Genomic DNA, 12888 nt, shown 5'->3' on the forward strand with positions numbered 1-12888 from the left:
TATTTCTACTTGCATTCCTGCCTTCCATACTCCTTCAATAATTGAGAAATTGTTCCCGTTTCTCCCATTTCAAAACAATCCTTCCCAGACCCCTAATATTCATCTTTCCTTACCAATTTGTTACATCTGAAGTTTCACATTTTTATCCCTTCCTCCCAGACCCCTAATATTCATACTAATCAGCTAAAACCTTTTCATTTCAAAACAATCTTTCTTCCACAACAACCTTTATCCATCAATTTCACCCCAAAATTGATAACATCTTTCCTAAATTTGTTCACTTCTGAAGACTTCAACTTATAATAAGATCATTAATATCTTCATTTTTATTTTCTTTACTCAGACTTCTTCAACTTTTCCGTTTAAGACATCTTCCTCACTTCCATAACGAGAGAACCATGTCATCAAATCATAGTAGTACTTTGTTTGGCTTATTTGTTTCTTGATTTTGGTCTAAATGTTTGTTTTGAATCTGCTGTGTTTTTTATCCTTTGGTGCCTTTTATTTTTAGATAGAGTTCATATTTGTGTTTAGATCTACACAAATTCATTTTCATCAATTCCATTGTGTTTATCTTTTGTTATCTTGCTGTTTTTTTTTCAATTTTTACAGAATCCCCTGTTTTACATAACTTTGGCTGTTTTGTTTAAGAAAATTATTTTCCCACATAGGAAATTTCTGATTCTCTGGATTATGCAAGATTGAGGTGTTACAGAAAAGATAAAAAAAGAATCAGCTCAAAAGAGTCAATAGAAAAAAAATGATAAATATTATAAAAACAGTGTGCAAATCTAGCGCTACAGTTGGCGTAAATGAACACTGATTTTGAAAAAATTATTAAAAAAAAAATGGTTCATGCGTTTGGAGTGAAATCAACGCCAGAATTTAGTTGAGATCTTGAATTATTTGCATATAAATTTTCAGAAGCAAATCTTAAAAGGGCAGCTCAGCATAAATCGGGGAAAATCACGCTCTCTGGCCCACAACAATTTTTCAGTGGTGCTGTTTTTTATTTTGAAATCAATTCTAGTGCTATTCTTAGGATCCATTTTGTGTGCCTACCTTTCTTTGAGTACCTTTATTTGCTTGTCTAATATTTCTTTGGAACTCTTTCTAGTTGTCACATTTTTAACTCCATTTGTGTGGTATTGTTTTTCCAATTAATTGTTTCTTGCTTTAATTCTTTGGCCTCTAAATTTGGTGCTGGATTGTTTCTCAATTGGTGCTTATTTGTGTGGAAATTTGACTTGAGTGAGGTCTAGTTGCTTGATAGGTGCTGGATTGGAGAATTATTGTCCTAATTCTAAGAGGAACAAAGGCAAGGGTAGAAACAAATACCTACCAAAAACACCACAAACACTTGGAGGGCCCAACAAAGAAAAGACAACCAAGGAAGTGCCAATAGCAAAAAAAAAAAATCAACAAAGGGAGTTTTCTTAATTTTATTTGCAACTTAACTTTTGTTAATTACTTCTTTAATTACGTGATTAGACGGTGAGTGTGTCTTCAAGGGCTCCAAGTGTCCAAGAAGCCTCACCTAGGGCCAACTAGTGTAGAACTATCTAGTTTAGCAATTGTTAATTGTTTTTAATTGCATCTCTTACTTAATTAGTTTCGCTTTTTCAATTGTGTAGTATTGTTTAAAGCTTTGTTAAATTTGCTTGGTTGATTAGATAGCTTGCATTGTTTCTTGCATTAAAAATTTGATTTCTACATCCTCATTGTGTTTTAAGTGATTTACCTAAAGGAAGATTTGTGTGAAGATCTTGAGGGATAGTTTTTGGCTAAGGCAAAGACTTGGTATTTAAGAAATCCTTGAAATCTCTTTTAAAACAACTTTCCAAGGATATTCAATCAATTTCATCTAAACAATTGGAGAATGAGACCAAAACTAATGAATTGACTAAAGCAAAGGATGAGAAGTCTCACATTTCAAAAAAATTACCTTCTCATGCATCTATCTCTAAAGATCATGATTCTTTTGGGGAGGGAAGCCTTAGAATAAATTATTATTATCAAGCACCCCCTAGAAGACATAGAAGAGATAGAAAAGAACAAGAAAACCCAAGAGAGGTTAGGATAGACCAACCCCATTTCCATGGAAAAGAAAATATAGAAGTTTTCCTAGATTGGGAAATGAGGGTAGAAAAATTGTTTGCTTCCCATAAAGAAAGAAAGGAAAGAAAAATACAAAAGAAAAAAGAGGAGGTCGAAAGGGAAGCTAAAGAAAAAGAAAAAGAAAAAGAAAAGCATGAGAAGACCCTTGAGAAACAAAAGGCGTGGGAGAAGAGTGTTCCTTCCCACAAGGTCATTCAACAAGACAAAAGATTTAAAAATACCTTTGAAAATATGTGTCTTGTTGAACAACCTCAAAGTCTTACCTTTTGTAAAGGAACACTTGCAAGCATAGAAAAAAAAGAAGAATCCTTAAAAGAGGCTTGCATAGATTATTTTACATATATACCAAGATATCCCCAAGTGAAGGTCAAGTTATCTATAGGTAACTACCAAACCAATTTTTTATGTGAGGTAGTACCTAAAGAAACTTGTCATGTCTTATTGAGACAACCCTTGCAAAGCATTAAAATTTTCATGAACAATGGTTGTATCAACGAGACTACCTTCACACATAAAAGAAAAAATCTTCATAAAGGAGAACTCATGGGCCAAATTAGAGTTGATAAAACTCTAGAGCTTTTAAAAGGAAAACTTTTGTCACCCATGAGAAAGGAGGTTCAAAGAGATTACCCTAGATACATTTCTTGTTTTAAAACTACACCTAAGGCAATGTCTCATGAACTCTATACTCCTTCACCTTTTGCAAATGATCCTTGGGAAGACACAAGCCTAAATTTCATATTAGAGCTTCCTAGGACAACAAAAGGTTTTGATTCCATTTTCATGGATATGGATAAACTCTTCTCTAGAGAAGTGATACATCTTCATCGTTTATCCTCAAGCATAGTGTTGGATAGGGCTCCAAATTTCGCAAACCATGATTTGAGGATTCTCTTGGGAAAACTTGCAACTAAATTGTTCTCTTCAAATTTTTATCATCCTCAAAAGAATGGTCAAAATAAAATTGAAAACATAGCTCTTTCTACTATGCTTCGAGAAATCATGAGAGACAACCACAATTCTTGGGATGAGTATCCTTTTCCTATTGAGTGTGCATACAATGGAGTAGTCCACAAGATTACTCATATTTCTACATTTGAAGTTGTATGTGAACATAGTCCTCTTTCCCTTTTAAAGTTGTTACCACCTCCTAAAGGAATTATGCCTAAGGGAAAAGTAACTATTATTGGAAATTTTATAAAACATAAGAGGATTAGAGGATACATACAACCATCAAAAGGGAAATATTGTGAAAAGTTGCCAAAAACAAAAGAAAAACAAAAATGGCAACTTCATACAATTAAGTTTTCTCCAATTGCTCACACTAACTCCTTTGCTTTGTTTCAGGATTCCCATAGATGGACATTTGATCCTGGAGGACGAGCCTAGTTTTCAAAATAAGAATAAGGTTGTTGTTCGAGATCAAACCTGTAGATCTGAGGACAGATTCTCTCAAGGAGGGGATGATGGAAACCATCCAGCCACATACATCCACATAATGATGATGAAGAAGAAGCATTGAATTTGAGGACAAATCCTTTTCAAGAGGGAGGGGATGATGGAAGAGGCCCAAGCCCATGATAGAAAAAGCCCAAGCCCAAGCCCAAATACAAGTTCAAGCTTCTGCTCAAGCCCAACAAATAGAAGATATGGGCCAACTAAGCATCATTGGATGTCTTTCTTTTGTAATTACTTTTAAGTATTTTTAGTAGAACATAAAGGGTGGTGTAGATATAAATATAAGAGGTGCAAATGTAAAAAGCTAAGCCACACCTTCCATGTGACATAAAAAAAAGGGTGTAGGTGTAGATTTAGGAGGTGCCAAAAAAAGAAACCAAGTCACACTTTCCTTGTGACTAGGAATTGGCTCCAAATTCAAATGCTTCTCATTTGAATTTCCCTCCACTTTCTTTTTAATTTCCTGCCCTCTAAACACTATAAATAAGAGGGCTTGGCTCATGTATTTGGAAGATTAATGAGAGTAATGTTATGCTGCCAACATTGTGCCATACATTACTTTTGCCTAGTTTCTAGGACCTAATCTTCATCTTCATCACCTACCATAGGGCTGGCCGAACCTCCCTCTTTCCATACACATCATGCACCTTCAAGATCACCATAGCTCCTAGGAGGATCTTGCACATCTCACATCCTCCCTAAAAATCTACAATTAACACCAAATTTGGGAATAAAATGCTTGTATTCAAATAAAGCTCATAAAAAATGTAAAATTGTATAAATTCATAAATTAGGGATTATTTTATATGTAAATTAACAATAAATCCTCATAAGTACCTATATTTTAATATGAAATATTATTGAAATTAGACACTTATCACACTATCGTTTACATACTGAAAATATGCAAAACTAAAGTATTCAAAGACAATATTCCAATTTGTGGAAAAATAGCTATAACACAAGAAGGGACGGTTGAATTGTGTCCTAAATTTTTTTTACAGTTTTAAAAAATATTGTTTGATGATACGTTGTCAGACGATAGTTTCACACTTGAGAAATGATTTGTCAAAAACCTTTTCAAAAACTAAGTTTGAAAACTTATCCTTCTTAGGTTATTGCAGATTTAATAAAATGAAATTTTAATAGGATAAGGAAGGAGGAAAATACTAAGTGATTTTAATACTTTTTCATCTGACAACGCAAATTACATCCAATTCTCAATTAACAAATTGAGTTTCACTACCCAGACTAATGTTGCAAGATACACCATGAATATTATTTCGGCCTCGTAGCCACTATTGGCTAACCTATATGAGTATTTTTATTTAATCACTCGTGTTTAACCTGCCACGTATTCTTTAAACACTTAGTCACTTCTAGTTACAATTCTGAGTATTGTTTTAGAACTTAGAGGCTCCTAGCTAACCCAACAACTATTCTTTTACAAATAGTCACTCCTAGATAAGACATAGGATTGTCTAAGATGTAATAAAAAAATATCACATGTTTCACTCACCAAAGAGGGCAGCGTCTTCCGACACATACAATGTGTAAACTTTCTCTTCTAGTTTGCTAATGAACACAACAATGTTTTTACAAAGCTTTTAGGGCGCAAATTTTTTTAACAACATTTTGTCACTTTTGCAAATCAAACTCTTCTAACTCTTCTTCGTGAATGATGACTTTATATAGGGTTAAAGAAAAGAGTTGTTTCAAATCCTTTACAAGTCGTTATGAAGATTCAGTTTGTTTGAACACTTTCCTTCCGTTTGAGCAACTTTAATGTATAAGATACATTAAATACACTTCATGCATACATTAAATGTTCTCCTCCTATTGAATCAACATCTCAATAGCTGGTAGAACTTATCAAATCTTGGTCAGAGTACCTTTACTCAAAATTATGTGAAGGTGATTCGTACAGGCAGATAGTCTTTTCTAGAGTTCACAAAGCAAACGCCAGAGATTTGTTGATGCAATAGCTTAAACTCATTTACCAAGAGATTGTGGATGTGATATAAGTTGCTATGAATCTTCTTGGTGGATGAAGAAAACAAACATTCTTTACAACATAGAATAAGCATAAAGATATTTTCAAAAAGTACATCGTTAGCTTGAATTATGTGTGTATCATCTGAGCATAATAATGCTTATTAGATGTAAAAGAATACTACAGTGATATATCTTCTGATATATTAAATACTTACGTCTTTCATTATCTATTTTTAAAATTACTTTGTTTTTTGACAACACTTAATTAAAATATAATTTGTTGGATTTTACACAATTGAATCTTGGAGCAAGCAAAAGCCATCAGCTAGTCACTTAAGAGTTTTCATATCTATATGTTACATATATGTACTTGATTAGAAAAGAAACAATTTAGAAGAAAAAATTGTACGGGGACTTTTCTTGGGATATATCACACAATCAAAAGCTTATATAGTTTACAACCTGTAGATAAAAAAAAATCACAATTAGTAGAAATGGCAAAGTTGATTAAACTACTTCTTGGAATTGGGAAGAAGGAAAACTTACGAGAGGTAACTTCCTTTTTCCAACATAATAATCTTTAAAGAAGTTCATGAAGTGCCAAGAAGATCTTGATATGCTTCATTCACCTAAAAAATATAAATAGATTTCTCACCACACTAGTACAAAATATGAAAACAACGACCCCTTATTTAGTGCGGCTTTGCGCTTAAACGCATTTGTAAAAAATGCGGTGGCATTTTTGTAATTAAATTGATTTACAAATGCGGTTCTATGGTAAGACCGCATTTGTAATTCAATTCAGAATGATTTACAAATGCGGTCATAGTAAAGACCGCATTTGTAAATCATTTTAATTGATTTACAAATGCGGTCTTACCCTAGAACCGCATTTGTAAATCAATTTTACCCTAAAAATTGAAGCGCGCCACTAGTTTTCACTTTCACTTTCGTCTTCTCCGCTCTTCGTTTCAACGTTTCGTCTTCTGTTTCAGCTCTCCCTTTGCATTGTAAGTTTCAGCTTCTCCGCTCTTCCGCTTCAACGTTTGTTTTCGTTTTCGTTTTTGTCATTGTCATTATTCACTTCCTTGGCATTGCATTTCGTTTCTTAAGTCGTTTTTGTCATATAGGTGGTTACTGTTCTATTGGGTTCGCCGGTTTTTTCAGCTCCGCCACTGCCACTGTCATAGTCGAAAACTTCCGCCACCGCTGCGCCTTCGTCTTCGTCCTCGTCTTCGTTTTGTGCCTCTCCGATCACCGCCTGCGCCACTCCGATCACCATCAACCTAAAGGTTGGTGTTGTATTTAATTTATATTTAATATTTTGAATTTATATTTAATATTTTAAATTTATATTTAATATTTTGAATTGTTATTTTTCTGTATTATAATATATATTTAATTAATAACTAATACAACTTGGAATTTATAACTAATAACTAATAATTTATATATTTGTGTGTATTTTGAATTTTTGTATTATATAATTTCTATTTTCTTAAATTTATATTATATATTTAGTTAGTTGTTAATTACATTTTAATAAAAGTTTTATGTTATGTTAGTTATTGTTACTTTTAGAATAGAAATATCGTGTTTGGATTGAGTCTGGGGGTGTTCGACCCTCGGCAAATGTGTGAGATTGAATAGAATACTAATTATTAGAAAATCCTAACTATATTCCAGAATATATAATGGATCGAAGTTGGATTAATGTTGTTCGTATAAGTGATGAGTACGAAAGGGGAGTAGAGGAATTTATACAATTTGCGCAGCGTAACGCGATTATTAGTGGTCATGATGGAGCAAAGATCAGGTGTCCGTGCGTTAACTGTTTGAATGGAAGGATACTGGATGTGAATATCATGAGGGAACACCTGCTGTGTGATGGGTTTCTTCGATCTTATACAACTTGGACATGGCATGGTGAATTATTAAATTTACCACGTGTTTCCGTAACTGAGGAATATGTGGGTTCTACCATGGATGAAGCAGTACACGATGATGGAGATGATGATCGATTGGAGGACATGATTCGTGATGTGGGAGCTGAGTGTTTTGCAAAAGCGCATGGATATGAAAGTATGTCAAAAGATGCAGAAACTCCTTTGTATCCTGGATCAACTAACTTCACACGGTTGTCGGCGGTGTTAAGATTGATGAATTTGAAGGCAATAAACGGATGGACTGATAAAAGCTTCACGGAATTGCTCCAGCTGTTGAAGGATATGCTTCCAGAGGGAAATAGTCTACCTAATCGTAATTACGAGGCCAAAAAGATTCTTTGTCCAATGGGTATGGAGTACAAAAAGATACATGCATGTCCTAATGATTGTATATTATACCGGAAAGATTTTGAATTGTTGAAAAGTTGTCCGAGGTGTGGTTTATCACGTTATAAGTTGAAACAAAAAGATGATGATTCTATTGATGACATGGAAAAGCATGGACCCCCAATGAAGGTTATGTGGTATCTTCCCATCATTCCAAGGATGAAGCGTTTGTTTGCAAACCCAGACGATGCTAAGAATCTTAGATGGCATGCAGATGAGAGGAAATGCGATGGCATGTACCGACATCCAGCTGATTCTATTCAATGGAAGAAATTTGATGATGACTTTCCAGAATTTGGTAAAGAATCAAGAAATATCCGACTTGGTTTAGCTACAGACGGAATGAATCCGTTTGGTAATATGAGTACAAATCACAGTTCATGGCCTGTATTACTAGTTATTTACAACTTACCTCCTGGATTGTGCATGAAGCGAAAATACATGATGTTGTCTATGATGATATCCGGTCCGAAACAACCAGGGAATGATATTGATGTTTATCTAAGTCCCCTAATTGAAGATTTGAAGTTAATGTGGGACCAGGGTGTCGAAGTATTTGACGGATTTGCTAATGAAACTTTCAAGCTTCATGCCATGTTATTTTGCACCATCAATGACTTTCCGGCATATGGTCACTTATCAGGTTATAGTGTTAAGGGTCACAAAGCGTGTCCAATATGCGAAGAAGACACTGCTTCTCAACAATTGAAACATGGAAGGAAAACAGTATATCTTCGGCATCGGAGGTTTCTTAGAAGTCATCATCCTTACCAGAGGTTGAAAAAAGCCTTTAATGGACACCAAGAGGGTAGTGGTCCACCAACTCCATTAACCGGTGTTGAGGTTTACCAAAAGGTAAATAACATAGACCACACCTTCGGTAAGTCCAAAAAAAAGTCATCTGTGACAAATATTTGGAAGAAGAAATCAATCTTCTTTGATCTTCCGTACTGGTCGAGGTTAGAAGTCAGACATTGTATAGATGTAATGCATGTTGAGAAGAATGTGTGTGATAGCTTAATTGGTACACTTCTTAACATTAACGGGAAGACGAAGGATGGTCTAAATGCTCGTTTAGATTTGATTGAGATGAACATACGCGGCGAGTTGGCACCCATAGAAATGGGTAAGCGTACATATTTGCCCCCAGCCTGTTACACAATGTCAAAAGATGAAAAAATTAGTTTTTGTCAATGTCTAAAGGGTGTGAAAGTGCCACAAGGACATTCCTCAAATGTGAAGAGCCTAGTGTCAATGCAAGATTTGAAGTTAATTGGGTTGAAGTCTCATGATTGTCATATCTTGATGCAACAGTTGTTGCCGGTAGCTATCCATGGGATCTTACCAAAAAATGTTAGACACACCATAACCCGTTTGTGCTCATTCTTCTCTTCCATCTGTTGTAAAGTCATTGATCCCTCAAAACTAGATGAACTTCAAAATGAAATTGTTGTTATCTTGTGTGAATTGGAAATGTTTTTTCCTCCGTCTTTTTTTGACATCATGGTTCATCTAGTGGTGCATCTGGTAAGAGAGGTTAGATTGTGTGGACCAGTGTACTTAAGATGGATGTATCCTGTTGAGCGTATATGAAAATTTTGAAAGGTTATGTGAAAAATCATTATCGTCCAGAGGCTTCAATGATTGAAAGGTACATAGCTGAAGAAAGTATTGAATTTTGTTCAGAGTACATGACAAAAGCAAATCCAATAGGTGTTCCAGCTAATTCATGGCACCACAGGCGTTCTACAACTAAATGTTTACGTGGTGTGAATATTGTAAGCAAATCTCGATCAGAAGTCTTGCAAGCACATTTGTACATATTGAATAACACAGATGAAGTTGTACCTTACATAGAAGCTCATAAAGCCATTGTGAAGGCAAATAACCCAAGACAAGCAGAGAAATGGGTCTTGATGGAACATAATAGAACTTTCATGCCTTGGTTTAAAGATGAGGTGTTCAAGGATTCAACGGCATCAGAGACCTTGACTTGGTTGGCTGCTGGATTGAAGTTTGATGTCATCTCATGTACAGCGTACGAAGTGAATAATTGTATATTTTACACGAAGTCCATGGATGAAAAGAGTACAGTTCAAAATTCTGGTGTTACTCTTGAAGCCGAGTCAATGCAGTTTTCGACTTCGAAAGATACAAATCCAGTACTTGGATCAATGGCATACTATGGGTTTATAGAAGAGATATGGGAGATTGACTACACTAAGTTTTCCGTTCCAGTTTTCAAGTGTAAATGGGTTGACAATAAAAGTGGGGTTAAAATTGATGAATCAGGATTCACACTAGTGGACTTTCGAAAGATAGGGTATCGAGATGAGCCATTTATAATGGTTCAACAAGCATCTCAGGTTTTCTATGTGAAAGATCCTACGTCAGAACATTGGTATGTCGTTTTACACGGGAAAAAACAAGGGGAAGCCATAGATGATATTGAATATGGCGAAACTCGTTCATTCACACCAATGATAACTAATAAAGATGACGATGTACTTGATGATGTACATGCAACCCGTAAAGACCACAGTGAAGGAATTTACATATAAACATTCAACTCATATGCAACATGTAAATAAACATTTAGAATTTTTTGTATTATTTTTATATGATTTTAATTCGATTCACATTAACTAATGTTTGTTACCTAATTTTTTTAACAGAGACATGGATGACGACCAGACTCCAAACAGACCTCGATCTGGACGAGGCAATAGAGGACCTACTAGATTGAAGCGTCTTGCATTGAGACGTGCTGCTGGTGAGAAGACACATGTTGATATTGACGTCAACACTGGAGTGGCTTTTGGTCCTAAGGCAGATGAGTTTATGAGCTATCTTGGAGGTATTTCTCGTCAGAGGCTCTCCATTTTGATTAATTCATGGGATGAGGTTTCAGAGGTTGATCGGAACATGCTATGGGAGGATGTTCTGGTAAGCTTTACATTATTATTGTTATCATATAATGCTTTTTAATATTGATTAATTAATTTTAATTTGATGATGTTATTTTCCAGGCAAACTTTGACATTCCTGATGTGGAACCGTTTCGATCAAAGATATTATCCAATATCGCACTTAAATTTCGTACCTTTAAGTCAAGACTGACTTCGAGATACATTTTTGGCGACCTTAAAGACGAAAATCCATGTTTAAAGTACCAACATATTGATGAAGAGACATGGCGTCTTTTTAGAGAAAGCCGTGAAAATGAGGCTTGGATGGTAAGTGAAGTAACTTTTTTTATTATATAACATTAATAAGTTTATCTTATTTACTTCAGTTTGTTTATTTCAATTATGACAGGATCGTCGGAAGAAAGCTCAAGAGATAGCTTTGAAGAATCTTACCCCGCACGTTATGTCTCGTTCGGGGTATAGAAAACTTGAGCAAACACTGATGGTGGAAAAGGAGAAATCTCAACAGGGGACGTTGTCTGAGAATGTGGAAACAGGGGTCACTTCTCCTCCAACACCACCTTTTCGCCATGTAAAATGGAAGAGGGCCCGAATTAAGAAGTCGGGTGCACCAAGTTCTGAGCAATCCGGGGTTATAATCGAAAAAATTGTAAGTTATTTTTGTTATTTTCAATTTTTTTAAAGCATTAATTATATTAATGATTGAAAATATGGTTTTTGTGTACTCTTGCAGGATTCCTTGGAATCCGACGGTAAATTTGTTGCTGAAGGTCGTCACGATATCTTGGTTGAAGCAATTGGACGACCTGAACACTCTGGTCGTGTTCGTGCCGCTGGACAAGGGGTCGGAATTAAACTTTATTTTGGAGTTTCAGAACGACAGCCATCCTCCTCCTCCAAGAAGGAAACTCAAATGAAGAGTAAGTTACGTGAAGAAATAATGGAGGAGATGAGAAAGGAGACTGATTTGATGTGGCTGGAGATGAAAAAGGAGAATGATCGAATGCGACAAGAGTTTCTATCGCAACAAGTTTGTGCTGAGCCGATTGAACCCCTTGTTAGTCCCACTCCCAAGAGCACAAAGGGGAGTTGTGCGGCTCCTCCAACATCAGGGGATGATATCAATGGGCAGACAGAGGATTGTGAGCTACTGGTAGTGGGCGGCAAACTTCCTCGGGTGGTGGCACTTGGAAAAGTCTATACAAACGCCACCACCTTACATAACGTTCCTCTCTCCCCTGATGTGGCGAAGGTAACAGTTGAAAAAGTACGATTTCCTGATTCTCGTGTTCCACTACCTTCAGATGAGGTAACCACTGTGGCCGATGCATTTCAGACATTCGTTGCCTGGCCCAGAGAGCTCATTCGATCTATGCCCGAACCTCATGTAATAATTTCGTTTCATTATATTATTTTTTATTTATATTTATATATTACATATAATTTAATACGAATGTTGTTTATCTTGTAGAAACCTTTTCAGCCACCAAGTCCGAAAAAGAAGCGTGAGGTTCCAGTTGACGATCCTATGGCTTCCCTACGTCTCATTGCTAGTCAGATTGGCAATGATCCTTTTCCAGTTCCGTGGGATAATACATTTTTTCAAATCAACACTGAACTGCCACTGATGATTTACAACACAGATTTATCAGAATTTATATCTGGGAAACAGGAGCTCAATATAAGTATAATTCAATTTTTTATGATGTAAGTATCTTTACCTATTATTCAATTTACTTTATGTTAAATCATTATTGATTATGCTTTAACTAAAAACTTGTAGGTTTTTGCATAGAGTCTGTATCACTGAGGGGAAAGAAAATATGTATGGATTTGTAGATCCTGCATATACTAATCCCGTTGGACCAAACTCAACTGAGACTCAAGCATACATCACTAACATCCTGGAAAAAGAGGGAAAACAAATTTATTTATGACCTTATATTAATGAGTAAGTTTAATTATATATCATCAATTATTATTATTTCATGTTTTAAATATTTACTAACTCTTTTCAATGATCATATAGGCATCATTGGCAGTTACTTGTCTTA

At 35.3% G+C, this 12888-nt stretch overlaps 1 protein-coding gene across 1 annotated transcript; it reads left to right on the forward strand.

Moving 5' to 3' along the window:
- The first annotated feature begins 11583 nt into the window (after positions 1-11583).
- On the forward strand, positions 11584-12545 carry LOC137829160 (uncharacterized). Its single transcript, XM_068635955.2, has 2 exons — positions 11584-12221; positions 12306-12545. Exons 1-2 carry the CDS (start codon positions 11748-11750, stop codon positions 12543-12545), a joined length of 714 nt encoding a protein of 237 aa, XP_068492056.1. The 5' UTR covers positions 11584-11747.
- The last annotated feature ends 343 nt before the right edge of the window (positions 12546-12888 follow it).

This window comes from Phaseolus vulgaris, chromosome 11 (genome assembly GCF_051622355.1).
Source record: "Phaseolus vulgaris cultivar YP4 chromosome 11, ASM5162235v1, whole genome shotgun sequence".
Lineage (NCBI taxonomy): Eukaryota > Viridiplantae > Streptophyta > Magnoliopsida > Fabales > Fabaceae > Phaseolus > Phaseolus vulgaris.